This window comes from Rhamphochromis sp. 'chilingali' (genome assembly GCF_963969265.1).
Source record: "Rhamphochromis sp. 'chilingali' genome assembly, chromosome: 7".
In the NCBI taxonomy this organism is placed as follows: domain Eukaryota; kingdom Metazoa; phylum Chordata; class Actinopteri; order Cichliformes; family Cichlidae; genus Rhamphochromis; species Rhamphochromis sp. 'chilingali'.
Window position 1 is genome coordinate 22,812,376 of NC_137934.1, and position 19,103 is coordinate 22,831,478.

The window sequence follows — 19,103 nt, forward strand, 5'->3', positions numbered from 1 at the left end:
TCAAAATTATAAAGTAAATCACTAAATCGTTTTAAAACCATAAGTGACATTGAACTTTTGTAACATCAAAAATACCATTTGTCATTTTCTACAGTTCAGTTGTGTTATTGTCTAAATGTATATCAGTATGCTAGGCATGGAGTTTTAAATACTTACCATGTAAATAAGTTCTGCACAAATTCAATGTTTTAATGTGTGTTTTTAAAAATTAAATTGATGCCATTGCTTAAATAACAGTTTATTGATGTCACATAAAAGTAACATGTAACAACAAAAGAATTCATGAAATATATTGAAAATAAAACATCAGTTATTTTGTTCCAGCCAGCCTGAAGGATCTGTTTTTCTTTTTGCTGTTTTCACTGTTCATTTTTTCAAACACAGGTATCTTGGCATATATATGTAAAAAAAGAAATAGTCTGCCTTTTCTCTGATTGCATTGTGCACATCTATATCCATGTATATTCTTTGCACTAGGTAGTCCTCTTGTGCCCACACAACAAAGTTACACCACTGCATCCCACTGATGAGCAGTTGTCCTTGCACTTGCCAGTAATATGCGTGGCTCTTTTTTAGTTTAGGGGTACCACATTCCATCTGCACATATTTGCAGTCAATAAAGTTTTGTACATTGGGACATTTGAATTCGACGAAGCCAAACTGGGGGTATTCATTGGGGTCAAAAACAACACCATCAGGAGATGCAGCAAGCCAGGGGGCAATGGGGTGAATGACCAGACCACAGGGTGAGTAGTTAACATTCATTAGCCTACTATACTCTGCTGCTATTGCAGGCTCCATCTCAGTTCCTCTCCTCATGTCTGCTGTCTGCCTTGTTCCCTTCAATATACGCTCTGCTAGTGACTCGGCCGAGCTCTGGCCTCTGACGTGACACACCTCCCGAAACCTAGAGGCAGTCATTCTGGGCCTGCGGAGCTGATGCCACTCAGACGAAGAGCTTTGCTCACGTGTAGCTTCCTCTATTTTGTGAGCCATTTCCAGAGTTACAGACAAGCTTTTCAGATGCAGAAGCTCTTCTTCTGAGCACACAAACACACAATCTGATGGCAAGATGTCATACCCCTCCAGAGGCAAGTGCGGTGTTGGTGGTGCATCGCGGTGTAGTGTGATGTACCGGGTTGTCAAAACCGGCTGCTGATATGACAGAACACTGCCCTCCTGCACCAGCCCAAAGGCACTTTCCACAAGGGGCTTGTCAGGTCTCATGTTCATTGTGGTCACAAGTGGCCTGTCCTCAATATTAAATTTTGCATATGCCTCCGTTATTCTGAACAAGCAGGGATCTGGTAACGGACCCACCATGCCTCTGTAGAAGCCACTCCTAAAGAAAACATCAATGACAATAATGTAAGGAAGAAGGTTGTTATACTGAACAACAACTAAACTAAAAACTAAAAGGTGTAAAACAGTGGTGCATAAGTTAGAGACTGGGATGTATATGTACATGACTGAGTTAGCCGTCTTCAGAAAGTGTAATGTTGTATGTAAATTAATACCTATTCTGACACATGTATGTATGAAAAAAATAGCAACATACATTTGTAACACGTGAAACCAAATTTTACAAATCTAATTACCGTACTCCAGTCTGGGCCATCCTATTTGGTACCGGCTTAGTGAAGATCATGGAGTTGATGGGTCCTGGCTTCACACCCTAACAGAAGACACATTTACTATGGATGGTGTTGCTGTTCATATGTAAACATGGACTAATTCAAAAACTTTAACCTCATTTAAATTACCACTGTCCGTGGCTTGTGCCATTGCTGTTCAGATTCCGTGCAGCTATGCACAGGGGGGACAACCGGCACTCTGAGTTGTGAGTAGTGTGCTGTTTGGAAGAGCAATGCCACTGTGTGATTGCACATAACAGCGCCTGCCACACAGGAGCACTGGCTATGTGTCAGTATCACCGGCGATGAATCCAGAAGCTTAATCTAAGAAGAAAGAACGAAAATTAAAAATGTAACATCTTCATGGAAGAGCCGAACAGGAACATAGTTCAGTGTTATGGTTACGCACCCTCCTGAATGCTTAGTGTTTCCTTCTCTCCCTATTAAAACAACTTAACCATGCTTGATAACTGTAATAACTTAGATTGTGTATATTTGCAGTATTAACTTGTTGTCAAATGTTTCTGATCACCCAAACACACGTTGATTTAACTATCTGACTAGTCAAATTAGGAGTGATAAAGCAGGGAGACAAGGAAAACATTCAAGTTGATGGGCCTTTAGGAATGAACTTAACTAATGCTTAAATGAACTGAACCCCACAGAACGGGGATTAACAACTTTACACAGCTTCCTGCCTACACTTAGTCTGTGTGGTGCCTCACTCTTCCTCATCGACCTGTAGCACAGGGCTCTCACACCGACCTCCCCTGACAACCTGTCTTTATTGGACACTGAATAAAGATACAAGTACCATTAGCATTATTTCTGTATTACTCATTTCAGCATGTCTTAAACATATATATTTTACACTTAGCAAGAGTAGCATTAGGTAGTTAACTACCTCCATAGTTAGCCAACTACCTAACGCTAATATAACAGTGTCTAACAACAAAAGTGACATTAGTTAAGAAAACCTCAACTATAGTTTAGGACGACATAAAACACCGTTTAAGAAAACATGTAATGTAGAGAACTGACATCAAATGAAGGACATAGCGGAGTAACGTAGTGTTTGCATTTGACGTTAGCTAGCGTTTCTTTGTCGGTTAATTTACGTTTTCTTACCTTCGTAGTTGTGTATATATGATGCAGCATATAACTTAAATCCTTTATCTAATTTGCTTGCGGGGGTAGTCGTCACTCTGCAAATCCGATGAACATCGGTGATGTTCAATTTTGGGAGCTCTTGTAGGCATCGAGTGTAGAACGTCGCCATGGTTTAACCGCACCGGAAGCACTGGAGCAGGACTACATAGAACGCGGAAGTGTTAGTGCAAGTAGTCCATTAGCATGACGTACCTAATAAAGTGACCTGTAAGGGTACTTTCCTGCTTCCTGCTGATTATTACAGGTTTGCATTCTTGTGAATTCTTATTTCCACTGAGCTTTTTCTTTACCAGTGTTGCTCTTTTCTTTAAGTCATTTTTGGACTGCCTTTCCTTCTTTGCCTGTTCCTGTGTAGATTGTCAGCCACACTGACCATCAGCCATCCAATTAAAGGCTTTCCTCAATAATCACAGCACCTTCGTTCCTCTCCTCTTTTTCTCTTTTTGTTCCTTCTGCCTTTTATTCTCACCATCTTCCTTTAGTCTCCTATTTTTATTTTATTTTATCCTATTTTTTTCCTTTTTTTCCTGCCCTTTTGTCCCCGTTCTAAAGTGAACCAACTCTGCAAAATAAATGAATAAAATCGAGTTTTAAACCAGACGGAGAGAAAAAAAAACAGCAATTTTTTGTTATCATTTTTCTCTCCAACTTGCTACCTTCGGATTTGCGTTCATCCCATGCGTCAGCAGCTGTGTGTGTGTGTGTGTGTGTGTGTGTGTGTGTGTGTGTGTGTGCGCGCATCTGATAGTCTCGGGAATTACGACACAATTTACAAGTTCACCTTGGCTTCAGAAAAACTGAATTATTTTCTGCTTCCCTTTGTGACACCATTTCATTTCATATCTTTCACGGCCGATTCTCTCCAACTAGCTCCCCATCTTCTCTCTTCTTTTTTACTCTGATTCCTCTCATATTTTTAACCTCTTTTTCTCTCTTCTTCCCTTTTAGTACTTGTTCTTTATTCATTCCTTCCCTCTAATTATCTTCTCCTTTTCCACCATCTTTCACTTTCCCTTCTCACATCATCTGATCTCTTGTTATCTCCTGTCCCCTCTGTCAGATCTCTCTCTGTCTTTGCTCTCTCATTCTTGTATGTCTGCTTGCAATGATGGATGGGGTGATGGATGCTGGGTTGCCACGGTAATTTGATGGATGGCTTAGCAGGCGATACGAGGGGCAGCAGAGCGCGCCGACACACATCTCTCGGGTGATTTTAGAAGCACTTGGTTGGCTTCAAAATGGCATTGTTGGCCAGACTGTTAGATTGTATTTGTCCACATGGCTGTAGGGTCGCAGGTTCAAATCCAGTCTGACACAGCTTCTGTCACATTCTCACATCTAACTACCGTAGTTTTCGGGTCATAAGCCGCTACTTTTTTCCCACGCTGTGAACACTGTGGCTTATACTGACGTGCGGCTAATGCATTTTTTTTTCATGCGGCCAAAAACATTTTGCCTGGTAATGTGGCACTATGTTAAAGACAGAGACATGAAAATAGTAGCCCCCCATTTTATTTTATACTCAAGGACATTTTCTTTTAGTAAGGCCACTGCAATGTAAGTTTTACTGTTGTATAAGTTCCGCCAGCAGAGGGCGCTCGGTCCTGTACGGGCGCTCGGTCCTCGGTAGCTGACGCTACACTAGAAGAAGTAGTGCCAGTGGTGAAGAGGCAGCGTACGGCCTGCGCGCCAAAGAGAACTGATGGTCTTATTTTTCTGTTTTTACAGGTAAGCTGGGTGGTTGATAATATAAACAGATGTTATAAAAGTGACAGACAGCAGTGGCGATTAATGATAAATGTCTTGTGTGTGGCGAATGTTAAGCTAAAGAGCTCATTTCCAAGTTGGTCCAGTTGTTAGCCTGTGCCGATCCAAGTGTTAGACTGTACCGAAACTCTGTGAGCTCGGTGCAGGTGTATTTTGGGGTTAAAGCCACAAGATATATATTTTGCACAATAAGAGGAAATGTGAATTGCTTTATGTTTAGTTCATGAAGAGTGAATGCTATAGAAATATGTTAAGAAAAACATTTATTTGAAAGAGATCTAGTTTATTAACCCTTTAAGACCTACCATAGAACCAAGTTCGCCAGAGCTTGTATTATATTTTTACATGCTGTGGAGCCATTTTTGGGAGCATTTCAAGTTACTATACATCAATACAACCATTATAGCCCAAACTTTAATAATATGTCTGCATTAGGTGCATAGTAATTACATAAATTGCAAAAAAGTGCAATAAACTACAAAAAAATTGAAAATCGTTTTTGTTTTTTTAACATATATTTCTAGTTAGAGAAATTTAAGAGGCTTATCCCTCAAAACTGTAAATACAAAAAAGTTACACAAACTAGTTTCCCACCACAGGAAATTTATTTTGAGTGTCTTCATAGTTTTATTTTTGAAATACACCAATTTTTATATACTGCAGGAAAAACGAAAATAAATATTATAGTGCAAATTTGCAAAATAACAGCATATGCATCAAAATAAACTATTTCCAGCAGTGCAATATGAGTCTTAAGCATCCCAGAAACGACACAGAAAGTCATAAAGTCAAACATAACTTTTTAAAACACATAACAAGTAAAACACAAGCTCATAAGGCCCCGATCGTAAAAAAACTACATTTCCGCAAAATGACGTCACTTCCGGTTTCGGGCAGGTCATGCGGTCATGTGATAGTTCGCGCTGATGGACGTAGGAAGTGTTACAAACAGCTGATGGATCGGCGAAGCGTGTTTCTGGAATATCATGTTTTTGTTGCTGCAAGTGATTTTTATGCAGTTTTTGCAAAGCTATATGTGGAAGGAAACTGTGACCTAGGACAAGCTGATGGCATAAGATGTAAGTACAACTCCTCCAGTTTCATATGCAAAAAAAATTATTGCGCTAGCTTACTTGGTTGCAGAGCTACCGGGATTTAAAAATAGTTACGCAAAACAGAGCGTGCCCGCTCCGATCGGCTGTAAAGGGTTAAATACAGTTAAGAAGACAGGTTCATAAATAGATTAAAACAGTAGTAAAAACAAGATAAAACTGTAATGAGAGTTCACTATGTTGTTCATGTGTATAGTAAAATGTATTTGTGTGATTTAACCAGTTTACAAAGGTGGTGCATGTGAATGTGAAACTGTATAAGTTACTTGTATAAAGTAATGTCAGCTACACTAGAAGAAGTAGTGCCAGTGGTGAAGAGGCAGCGTACGGCCTGCGCGCCAAAGAGAACTGATGGTCTTATTTTTCTGTTTTTACAGTTTTCTGTAAAAATAAATATGTTGCACGGGAGATGAGTTGGCCCATCATTTCAACAGTGTAACAGTAACAGTAGACCAATAAAATTGAAAAGTAGTATATATACGGTATATATTTTTACTGGTTGTTAAGAGACGTTGTAATGTTGTTTGTGCACTGTTCTGTAAAAAAACATAAGCAACGTAATTTGTGTGTTACTGATACGTACGTATACTTAAAGGTAGCCGTGTTACAGGCGCTGTTCGAGGAAAAAAAGCATTTGCAGTATGTATATTTGTATGTTACCATGTTTATGTTACCTTACGGATTAAATTAAATGTTAAAAACCCTCACGTGTAGTATTTCTGTGTAAATATCTCATATTACGAGTGAAACGCATACGGCTTAAAATCCAGTGCGGCCTGTACAAGTACAAAATTGATTTTCTTTCTAAGATTAGACCATGCAGCTTTTAATCAGGTGCGCTCTGTAGTCCGGGAATTACGGTACATGATTTGGCCTTGCAGACACTTGAAAGACCCCCAGTAGATTTTATATGAAGTGCAATTTCATTTAAAAACATGAGTGAAATGAACAAAATTAAGTTAGAAAAGAGCAGCATGTCGCATAAAGGCCTCATCCGCATAACTTTCACAGAAGGCAGCTCTAATGCTAATGTTACGCACGCTCTCTGAGGCTGGCCAAGGTTATGAATGACCCAGATATGAATCATAATTAAAGGAGTATTTCCTGAAATTATTTTCCTGTAACAAGGAGAAATGGGCGGAGTAATTCTAGTGCTGGTGTGCATGTGTGCATTGCCCTTGACTCCTGGCAGAAAAGATGAATGAACTGTAATTAGACTGATGCACAGATAATCGCTGTAGGAAAGGATGAAGAAGAAGAAGAAGAAGCAGAGAAAGAAAAGCCAAGGTCGACCAGCAGAGGCATAGAGCAGCTTACAAAAATTCACCTGAGGAAAAACAAAAACTTCAAGGGTCAAGATAAAGGTGTCCTAATGTGGAAGTACATTTTTCACAGTAAATGCAATTGTGATGTTCTTAAGGCTTCCAGAAACTACCACAGAAGAGACTCCTGAATATTTTATGCTGGACACCGATCTGATGCATCCTCAGTGATCTGTGTGTCCTCATGACCTGAAACCAGGGACCCAGTGTCATGAAACCACTGCTTCCTGGCTCTGCCGTGAATGAGTGAATAATAGTAACACAATGATTTGTGTGGATCCAAAACCTTCTCTGTCATCACACTGCAACCATGGTAATATCATGTGATCCAAAGGCTTAGGGCCGGTTTGTGATATAACATATGTATGATCAACATATGGCATGAATACTTTTGGAATACTATTCTTCTTTTGTGTGATACATTTTTAATTAAGAACTATATTTAGGACAAACTCTCTTAACTGCTCTCAGAGGCAGAAAAATTGAGCTTTCACTATTGAAGAAAAGCTGTTCAAAAATAAGGATGGAGAGAATAAATACCATCAGAGATCAATGGTTCTCAAAGACAAACTTGTTTGTTTCAAAGTTCTTTCTGCTAACATGCTAATGTTGCTAACACAGTGTAAACTCTAATGAAAATGTCAATTCATTTCTATTCAATTCAATTTTATTTATATAGCGCCAAATCACAACAAAAATTGCCTCGAGGCGCTTCATAGGTACAGAGAAAAACCCAACAATCATATGACCCCCTATGAGCAAGCACTTTGGCAACAGTGGGAAGGAAAAACCCCCGTTGCATTTGATTAATTTCTTCTTATGCTGTTTTTATAGTTTTATTGTTTTACATTGTTTTATTTACTGTTATATTGTTTTTATATTCCCATTTCCTGTGTTGTAAAGCACGTTGTGATTTTTATCTGTGAAAAGCGCTATATAAATAAATTTTACTTACTTACTTACTTACTTACTTACTTACTTACTTACTTACTTACTTACTTACCTTTTAACAGCAAGAAACCTCCGGCAGAACCAGGCTCAGGGAGGGGCGGCCATCTGCTGCGACCGGTTGGGGTGAGAGAAGGAAGACAGGATAAAAGACATGCTGTGGAAGAGAGACAGACATTAATAACATGCATGATTCAATGCAGAGAGGTCTATTAACACATACTGAGTGAGAAAGGTGACTGGAAAGGAAAAACTCAATGCAGCATGGGAATCCCCGGCAGCCTACACCTATTGCAGCATAACTAAGGGAAGATTCAGGGTCATCTGGTCCAGCCCTAACTATATGCTTTAGCAAAAAGGAAAGTTTTAAGCCTAATCTTGAAAGTAGAGATAGTGTCTGTCTCCTGAATCCAAACTGGAAGCTGGTTCCACAGAAGAGGGGCCTGAAAACTGAAGGCTCTCCCTCCCATTCTACTTTTAAATACTCTAGGAACAACAAGTAGGCCTGCAGAGCGAGAGCGAAGTGCTCTAATAGGGTGATATGGTACTACAAGGTCATTAAGATAAGATGGGGCCTGATTATTTAAGACCTTGAGGAGCAGGATTTTAAATTCAATTCTGGATTTAACAGGAAGCCAATGAAGGGAAGCCAAAACAGGAGAAATATGCTCTGTCTTTCTAGTCCCTGTCAGGACTCTTGCTGCAGCATTTTGGATTAACTGAAGGCTTTTCAGTGAGCTTTTTGGACATCCTGATAATAATGAATTACAGTAGTCCAGCCTGGAAGTAATAAATGCATGAACTAGTTTTTCAGCGTCACTCTGAGACAGGATATTTTTAACTTTAGAGATGTTGCGCAAATGGAAGAACGCAGTCTTACATATTTGTTTAATATGTGCGTTGAAGGACATGTCCTGGTCAAAAATGACTCCAAGGTTCCTCACAGCGTTACTGGAGGCCAAGGTAATGCCATCCAGGGTAAGAACCTGGTTAGATACCATATTTCTAAGATTTTCAGGGCCGAGTACAATAACCTCAGTTTTATCTGAATTAAGAAGCAGAAAGTTAGCGGCCATCCAGGTCTTTATGTCTTTAAGACATTCTTGCAGTTTAACTAATTGGTGTGTGTTATCTGGCTTCATGGATATATATATATATATATATATATATATATATATATATATATATATATATATATATATATCAGAACAAACAAAAGTCCTGCCTGTATAATGATGGTCCACCAACACGTTTGTCTTGTTATTATATTAGTTATTATAATAATCCCCCCTCATCTCAGCCGATTACTGAGTGTGGTAATGCTGCCTCGGGGACTAAAAGCAGGTACTTGGGAATTAATCACAAGAACTAATCTCATCAATGTAACACTAAATGGTCCTTCGGCACTTTATATTTGCACTTCTGCAACGGGTAATCCATTTAACTTGACCATGTTTGACAGAATGCTAAACCTGCAATCCTGCTGTCTTTAAAATGTCCCTGCTTCGAACCTTTGGGTTTGGGTTTAGTCCATCCAAATGAGCCATCTTACCCACCCAATCAGAAAAGAGCAGAGCAACTAGTGAAGAAGTCACACACAAACAGATAACCGTCTCTCACTCATGCAGATGTGTCCTTGTGTTCTTTATGAGTTTTCTTTGTACATTTAGCCTAGGTTCAGTGAGGTTTTGCTTCGATTTCACATGTGAACTGAACATGACAGAAACATCTGTGCTGTAAGATATGATTCATGCTCTATCTCATCACTAATATATTTAATGTAACAAAACATAAATTACTGATATGCTTTAGTGTTTTGGTCGGTAACAAAAAAGTGGTTAATTCTGTTACATCCGTCTCTGATTTTCCCTCATTTGCTCCTTTTCTCACTGGCTGCAGGGAGCTGAGAGAGGGCATTTATTATGTTTGCAGTGATATGTATGTTACAGTAGTCAGTTTTTAGCTTTAATATTCCTTTGTTCTCTGAACGAGCAGAACAAAAACATGAAAGCAAGCTCCATATATAATAAGAACCTTTATTCTTCCCCTGAAACATAAAAATATTTTATTGACACGTGAAGCGTGTCAGACGTTTATTTAAAACCTTACATGTGTTTCATATTTTACAGTATTTACTGACTTACAGCTGAATTAGTCAAGAATTTGGACAGGTTTCTTCACATTGAAAGCAAAGTTGTGTCTGTTGAGTCCTTCAGTAACTGTTCTGTTCTGGAGCCTGTAGAAACCTTCACAGAGATGCTTGTCATGCTTGTTTTACAAGAATTATCTGCTGATCAGAGATGCCAACAGGAACCAGTCAGTAGTTTCTCATCCAAGTTACCTACCTGTAATTTCTAGATCCCTATCCATAGGGTTTGGTTCTCCAAATCGATTTAGATTAGGCCTTCAAAATAAAAGTGTCACTAATGGAGTGTTGCTCCTGCATCTAGAGAAGCGATTCCTCTGGTGGGCTATGAAGGTACTGCAGCTGGGCCTCAGTATTACAGTTTTTCTCTATTGGTTTGGCTCATTTCTTGAAACAGAAATTACATTCTCAAAACTCTAAGATCATTTGGCAAAACACTCTTACAGTTTAGCACAACACTATAGCTCACCTGCAAAAGCTCATATCTCTTCCAAAACTGTCCACTCGGGCTTCAATCTAAATCCCTTTCTCATTTAAACAGTCAGTGTCTCCAAAATGGCAAAGATCCTTCTCAATAGCTTTGGCTCATTTCTCGACACAGATCGGACATTCTCATCATTCTTGGTGCTTTTGTCAAAATAAACCTGGATGGTTGATCACAACAACATGGTCCACCTGCAAAAGCTCATATCTCCCCTAAAACAGTTCAGTCATGTGTCAAAACTACATTTCTTTCTAATCTGAATAGTCAGTGCCCCCAAAATGCATCGTCCCTTTGGCATTATGTGAGTACTGCCATACAAAATGTTTAGATGTTTTGTCACTATGGCAGAGGACCAACAATATACAACAGAAAAGAGTAGCCTCCAAGGTTTGACATCACAGATTGCACTCACACTACCAAGGAAATTATAACCATTTGTTATTCACACACAAAGAAAATTTTATACATATGTAAAAAGAAAATGTACATTACACTAGTAAATTGTATGAACACAAAATCAAAAAACAAGGACTTATTCAGTGGTCGCTGTACTCATTCTCCCGCTCTTGTCCACTGTCTTCACCCTCCTGATTATTTACACGCTGTTGTCCGTCTGGTCCCCTGCATTGATCTCCTATAATGTCGTCACACGCTGCGTCCATAGCATGGAGCAGGGACGGCTGATCCTGAGCATGATTCTCATACACTCTCCACCTCCAAGCAGAGAAAAACTCCTCTATCGGATTGAGGAAAGGAGAGTAAGGTGGTAGGAATGACCATGACCATCCTTGGATGCGTTGCAAACCAGCCCCTAATGAGTGGGCTATGGTGGAAATTGACATTGTCCCACACAATTACATGAATGGGTAGGTGAGGCCCTATGAGACCTCTCTCATTTTCAGGGATAAAATCGGTATAAAGGCGATCCAAGAAGATGAGGAGCTTGTGTGTGTTGTATGGGCCAAGACTGGGGATGTGAGTGGCCACACCATTCTCAGAAATGGCAGCACACATAGTTATATTGCCCCCTCGCTGACCTGGGACATCCACTGTGGCCAGGTGGCCAATAATATTGCGGCCACGTCTTCGGCCCTTCCATACACTCAAGCATGAATCCATGTTCAGAGATCGGACTGGCTCTGGTCAAGCTCTATATATCTGTGTTTGGCAGCACACAATCATGGAACACACCTGTGTGTCACACTCCCACTTCGTTAGTCTAGTTTCACCTGACTGTCATTGACTGTCATCAATTTATCAAATATTCAAAGAAATTCATATATGGTATTCATGGTATTATGTTCTTGACCAATTTTGACAATTGAACAGACAGTTGTGCATGCGAGTACTTATACAATGAAATCATGCTGACATGTTTTGGAGAGAATGATCATTAGACTGAGAATCAACTAATCAGTTTAGATCTACAAGATCTATTCATTTGGAAAATGTGCTAAATGTGGGCTAACTGTATAACTGTAGGCTACTTGTACTTAATCATTTGCAAAGATGCACTGAGACAATTGAGACATGTACTTAGGCATTTGCCACTTGATAAAATGAATGAGAAATGCCATTCTGTTGTGAACATTTGCCAAGAGGTTTGGAGGTTTGTCCATGTTATTTTGAGAATGTAATTTCTGTTTCAAGAAATGAGCCAAACCAATGGAGAAAAACTGTAACAGACATTTCATTTGAAATATATATATAGTGAGAAATCTATACACGTGTATTCATTTAAATAAAAAGTTCATTAAAACTGAAAATAGGAGGTGGATACTTTGTGATATTACTCATAACTCTACATTTACTGCTCTTGAACTGACGTTTGTATCCCTGTGGTGGGTGAGTTACACATTGGCACCAAACACTTGACTGGGTAGCATCAGCAATTTATAGCCAACAGCCTAGCTTGTTTATGGTTTTTTGAATAATATTTTAAGAAATAAACTCTCTCTTGTATTTTGATTGAAGTGAAGATTTAAGATGAAATTTACAGTTTTTCTCAGTCGCTTTGGTGCGTTCCTCAGAACACCATTAACATTTGCACAGCAGTTAGTGCATTTCCCAAAACAATTAGTGCAAACTGCAAAACCTAGTGGATAGCCTGCAAAAGCACGTCACATGCACAGAATTGATTATCCATACCTCAAAAGCAAGTATCCATGTCAATGAAACTGTCAGTGCCATCAAAATGAAAAGTCTTGACACCATCTTTATGAACAAGATAGTCAAAGGGCATTGTCATGTTTCCACTATGACAGTTTATAATTTCAGTGTTTCCCATTGCAAAAACAATTGGTGACACCTGAAAATGCTGACGACAGCACTATGGCCTACCTGTACAGCCATCTGAAATGTGCAGTAAAGTCACTGTAGATGTTATGGGAGTCTTGGGAGTAACTGAGACACTGAATACGTACGTTTCACATTTCCATTGTGTAGAAGTGTTTGTAATCCTACAGAATTGTGCAAAAGAAAAATATGCTACAGTCACTTGTTCACTGTAGAATACATGTAAACATAAAATCACCCATTTGGTAGAGCTGTGCACTAATGTGAACAATAAACAGCACATGTAACAGTACAGTAAATCATTCTGGCACATCCAGACGTTCCTGTCTGTCTGGCCACATATTTTCATCTACATCACAACAGATGTTATCCCTCGCAATGCAGCGAGGAAAGTATCTCCTGGAGTGGCGAATCCATCCTCTGCAGGACCCTGCTGTGATGTCGTCACATGCTCCATCCATGGCTGCTAGCAGGGCCATTTGCTCATGTGGATGCCGGTCATAAACTTTCCACCTCCAGGCAGAGAAAAACTCCTCTATTGGATTAAGGAATGGGGAATATGGAGGGAGATATTCAACCAGAATTCTGTCATGTGCTGCAAACCACTCTCTGACCTGATGGGAGTGGTGAAAACGGACATTATCCCAGACAACAACATACTTGCTGAGTTGGCCTCCACCTCTCTCATTCTCAGGGACTAGGTCCCTGTAAAGAGTGTCTAAAAATGTCAGGAGATGTTGGGTATTGTATGGACCAAGAAGGGGGATATGGGTGAGGACGCCGTTGTCTGAGATGGCTGCACACATGGTAATATTCCCTCCGCGCTGACCGGGGACTTCAGTGGTTGCCCTCTGTCCAATGCGATTTCTTCCACGCCTTCTGCCTTTGGCCAGATTGAAACCTGCCTCATCAACATATATGAATGTGTGCAGTGTTTCCCTGGCTTCCAGCTCCAGTACACGCTTTAGAGAGAGACAGAAATGCAATGTCACAATATGCCTGTGTACAGCAACAAACAGTAATGCATGCATTTGGTAAAACACATTGTAGAGTATGTGCTGTGGAATTGCAAGTGTACTGCATGAAACTACGAAGTACTGTACAACAGTTTGCAGTGCAGAACATAGAAGACCAGCTTTACCTGCACATACTGGTGACGGATCTCCTTCACCCTGTCACTGTTTCGTTCAAATGGCACTTTATACAATTGCTTCATGTGGATTTCATTTTTCTTGAGTACTCTGTCAATTGTTGAAATTGAAACAGATTCAGTATTGCCAAATACCGTGTAATTCTCTATGACAGCGCTTTGTATTTCTCTCAGCTTTATTGCATTGTTTGCAATGACCATTGCACAAATGGCTTCTTCTTGCTGTGGGGTAAAAAGGGGCCCTCTTCCGCCTCCGCGAGGTTGTCTTACAATCCTATGTGGTGCAGAGTGAACTTTTTGTGAAATTGCAAATACAGTACAGTAACATGTGATGTGTCTGAGATGGCACAGTACAGTACAGTGTATTACTGTTTGCATACCTGTTTTCCCTACGGAATGTTTGAATGATTGAACTGACAGTAGTTCTTCCAATATTGGGTTGCACCCTTCGACCAGCCTCCTCCATGGTGAGGCCGTGATTGACAACATGGTCCACAATTGTAGCCCTTATTTCATTAGGAATCCGCCTATATCTGCCTCTTCTCCCTCTTCCCCTTCCCCTTCCTCCCCGCATCCTCACCCCTCTTCCACGGTGCTGACCTTCCATTATGTGTCACAGAAGTGTAGAAATGGTACACACTAGCTCCTGCGCAGTTTATATATGCTTGCCAATTGGGGATTCACAGGATTCATCCATAATTGACAGTGAACAAGTTGTTTGTCATTGGTTACAACTAAACTTTCACACGCCTCCTCATGAGTGACAGCTGTAATTCACCTGAGATCAATTGTTCAATTTCGGAGACATTTCCAGGAACAATGATACAGAAAGGTATAGGATTTGCTTGACAGATGGCCAATATTTGGCATGTGATAACTAGTTCAACAATTTTGTGTGTGATGACTCAAGCAATGGATGTATGACCATTAGTTTTATTGGGAACGACTATTCAGCATCCATAGGTATGATTACTTTTGACTGACATGACATAAGCAAATGGAAATGTCAGAAAGCAGCAGGGAAATGTATGGAAGCAACTGATTCATGTCCAAAATCATTTGCAGTTTGTTCAGAGAGAGGAGAAATTGCTACTATGATGTGCACAAATGACTGAGTGTTGTGGGGGTTGAACTAATAGTTATGAGAATTTCAATTCTGATCTGAGAAACGCACCAAAGTGACTGAGAAAAACTGTAAGTCGGCCGCAGGACTCTTGACCAGTGGCGGAGCGGGGTGGCTTACTGGGCTTAAACCCGGGTTGTTTTTGCAGAAGCCCGGGGTCTTTTGAAGTGTCATTTGTTTCATCGTTAGATGCCTGGCTGACAACTGTATAAAACAAAAACTACACACAATATTCAAAGCACATAGCGCACACTGTGGGAATTTACGACTGTGCGTAAATCCCCCCTAATATTGGTATGATCCGAGCTCAGGCACTAAGCAACTAAGCGAGTGGGCGGGGGGAGCTGCTGCCTGCGAGTTTGCTGTTGGAGAAGTGAAGACAAGCAGACGGAGGAGAACTGAAGTTTGAGCAGGTACCAAAGCAAATCATCCGTACTGTACAAATAATGTAAATATGACTGTGAATCACAAAAGATTGATATCAAATTGATCACTTGACCCATATTACGTTACTTGCTCTTCGAGTGAATCAACAAATGGCGAAATGAAAAGCCGAACAACAACAATGCTGTTTTTTCAGTCCTAGCTTACATGTGTGTTTATTTCGTATTTTCAGTTGTTACCTTCCACAGCTAAATAAAACGCTCTAAATCGGTTTCAGTTATGTACTGATATGCAAGAATGGACATAAGGAGCTTCTTTCAAAGAAAAAACTCAGGTAGATGTTATTTTATATATTATGCTTTGTATGTTGTTCAGTATATTTCTATGCAAAACAAGAGGAATTTCAATACACAGCAGTATATTCACAGTTTAAACCAGACATTTACATACACTTTAGGGAAAAACGTAAAAACATTTTTTTTTAACTGTACAACATCAATTTAGAGTAAACTTGTTTTGGATAAATAAATATTTAAATATCCTTTGAATTAGTTAAATGTCAGAATATAGAGAGACAGAGCTGTCTATTTTTTATCACTTTCATCAAATTTAGGAGCACATATACACTAAGTTTATTGTTAATTAATAAGAAAACTCCAGACAATTCCATTCTGAGCTGAAGAAGCTTCTGATAGGTTAGTAGAGTCCATGTGAGTAAATTGGTGGCACAGCTGTGGATGCATTTAAGGCAAAACACAGAGCCTGTTTCTTTGAAATGGGAAAATCAAGAGATGTCAACCAAAACACCAGGAAAAGAACTGTGGAGCTCCATAAGTGTGGCTCAGTATGAATACAATTTGGTGCCATTTGTAATTAAGAAATACAGATAGTTTCTCTCTTTACACTTAAAGTTAACAAATATGTTTTTTATATTTATCAATCTAAAAAAAATAAACATTTAGTCTGATTTGATGTTACAGTTAAAAAAGTGTTTTTATCTGAAGAGTGTGTAAATATCTGGTTTCAACTGTATATTTGATGATGTTGGTGTTTAGCTTGATTGTCGGCACAAAGAGGGAGAGAGAGAGGAACAGAGAGGGAACAAGAGCAGGTGAGACACACATGTTAGTCAAATGGTTTTTTGCCAAAACTCATCAGAACATGTATCTCGTACCTAGTGTTTCTTTTTAAGTTTGCTATTTTTCAAATTCTATATTTATTAAGTTATGCAGGCTTGTTTGCACAACAAGGCTAAATAATTATATAAACTTTTCTGAATCTAAATAGTGGACTTTGGTAGAATTAAAAAATAATTGTAGTGCAGGTCCATGATGATTTTGAGTGTTTTGATTCTGTCTTGGTTAAGTCCTAAAGAAGTCCTGTTTTAATTCCCGATCAGTTCTGGGTCTGGTTGAATTTGGGTTTAGTCCCTGTGTCTTGATACAGCCCTGATTTTGTTCTGCCTTGCTGCTTAACTAAAAAAAAGAGTTTAAGATATCCTGCATATGTGATATATATTTTTTCCTATATGAAGCTATTCTTTTTTGAAAAAACTGAAAGCACAGCCTAATAAATCTCTCATTCACCCCCAATCCCACATGCATACTAACCTTTAGGGCTAAGAGCCGGGTGTATAAAATGTCTGGCGCCGCCTCTGCTCTTGACGTTGGGAGTGGCTGGTCTGGAGAACTCTTTGTTAATCCCAAATCTTTGCAGCTTCTAGCAACTGCTAAACAACTTAACTGGGAACATTACTATTGCTTTGTGACCGGGGCTTACTTCTTGATATAGTTTCTTACTGTCTTTCCTCAGATTTCTTTTTTAGCTTGGTTCCTCTGCATACTTCCTGCATTTAGAGGGAAGTTTAAAATGCTATTTCCAGCATTTATACACTTCCCTCTATTGATTTGCAATTTGACTGCCACAAAACACTGGTTGGTGGTGGTGGTTCTCCCTTTGAGATGGTCCATTCTCTGGCAAAATGTATTTACTTCACTAAACATTATTCCGACATTTCCAGCATCAGCTTTTTTTATTGATTTCTTGTGTAGCCCTAAAACCACGCAGAACTCATATTTGGAAATGGAAGCAAAGCACTTGTGAGGATTGTGGCTACTAAACCTGCATCAACCCACTCCCACTTAACATGAGTTGGTTTCAATGGCACTTAATGTGGCGGGCACTCCATGTAAATATGCATAGAGAGTCAGAGTGGGTAGGTGGAGGGTAGAGGGCGGGTGAGCCTGCAGACATGCTGGCAGCTCTGCGAGACGTATCAAGCAAAAGCTGAGGCTGATGGAAATATTATTCACTTTGTCTGCCGGAGAAATGAAATAAAAGCTGAGTTTGAACTTTAGTTAATAATAGTGTGTCAAGCATTTCTGTGCCCGCCTCATTACTTACAGGGAGAATGTGAAAAAGCGATTCTTATATGTATACAGTCAGCACCCAGACACTGAATCCGAGCAGCATCTGCAACAATGTGATGTATAACACTAATAGTCACGCATTTGCTTAATTAATGAGTTTGCAGTCTTCATTGTGACCAATTACACTCAGTCTGTTTCCCTGTTCCTGCAAAGTTTTAGAAGCTATTTAATTTAAATTACTGTGCAGTGTAGCTCAAATGGCAACCGCGCTCTGTGCAGCCGTATAATAGATCCTCTGTCACGGCTGCCGGCAGGTCAGTTCCCTCCAACCTCCCATTCTTCTTCTCTTCCTCCCCACAGGAGGTGCATTGTTGGGTTCAGTCAGCACAAACCACAGCTTCCCTTTGATCCGGCTCTGACTTGCACAGATTGAGTGATTCTTTTTTTCTGTATGTTATCACAATCTCAGCCTGATTCTGCCCCGCTGGGGGCAGTGATGAACACACTGCAGCGGGCCACACAGTGATGCAACACCCTCTGCTCGATCGCTGATGAGCCACACACAGCTGACACCGCAGGAAGCCGACCAATCAGTGTGACCTTGGTAGCAGCCATCCTGCTGACTGATTGTGATTCTTATGAAAAAGTCAAGATGTCAAAGCATACTGAAACCTTTTTTTTCTTGGAGACAGTTATTGTTTTTCTGTGTCTACTCTGCTATCTACGGAAGTTTTCACACCTCTAAGTTCATTGACTCTGACCTGAATCAGATGATGAGTTTGTAAACTGAGGGGTTTTTTTTCTCTTTGCTTGTTTATTTTTATGCAGAGAAATCTCCAAGTGAGCCAAAACGCTTCAAGACAAACCACAGGACATCCACATTCACTCGGCTTATTGGTCACATGTGTGGGGCAGGAGCAACAACAGCAAATATCAGGATTTAAATACAGAGGTACAAAACGGATTAAATCAGCAGAAGTTTAGTCACAGAAACACAATTTTAATCAGTGAGAATAAACCAGTTTTAAAAAAAGAAACTAAATTAAACCTAAAATAAAATCATGATTAAACCCACAAAGTAAACTAGGACCTACCGCAGACTGCTAAAAGTGTCTAAACGTTTCACTTAAACACATACATTTTTCGTGACTGTTACACAGTATTTAAATCCACTGTATCCACCATCAGATATGAATGAA

General features: G+C 39.7%; 1 protein-coding gene across 1 annotated transcript; it reads right to left on the bottom strand.

Moving 5' to 3' along the window:
- Positions 1-366: 366 nt before the first annotated feature.
- On the bottom strand, positions 367-2,894 carry LOC308399864 (uncharacterized protein; the record flags this gene model as incomplete). The annotated part of the gene is made up of 4 exons (XM_080887274.1): positions 2,763-2,894; positions 1,764-1,958; positions 1,599-1,675; positions 367-1,342 (listed from the first exon to the last, which is right to left on the bottom strand). Exons 1-4 carry the CDS (start codon positions 2,790-2,792, stop codon positions 367-369), a joined length of 1,278 nt encoding a protein of 425 aa, XP_080743400.1. The 5' UTR covers positions 2,793-2,894.
- Positions 2,895-19,103: the final 16,209 nt, after the last annotated feature.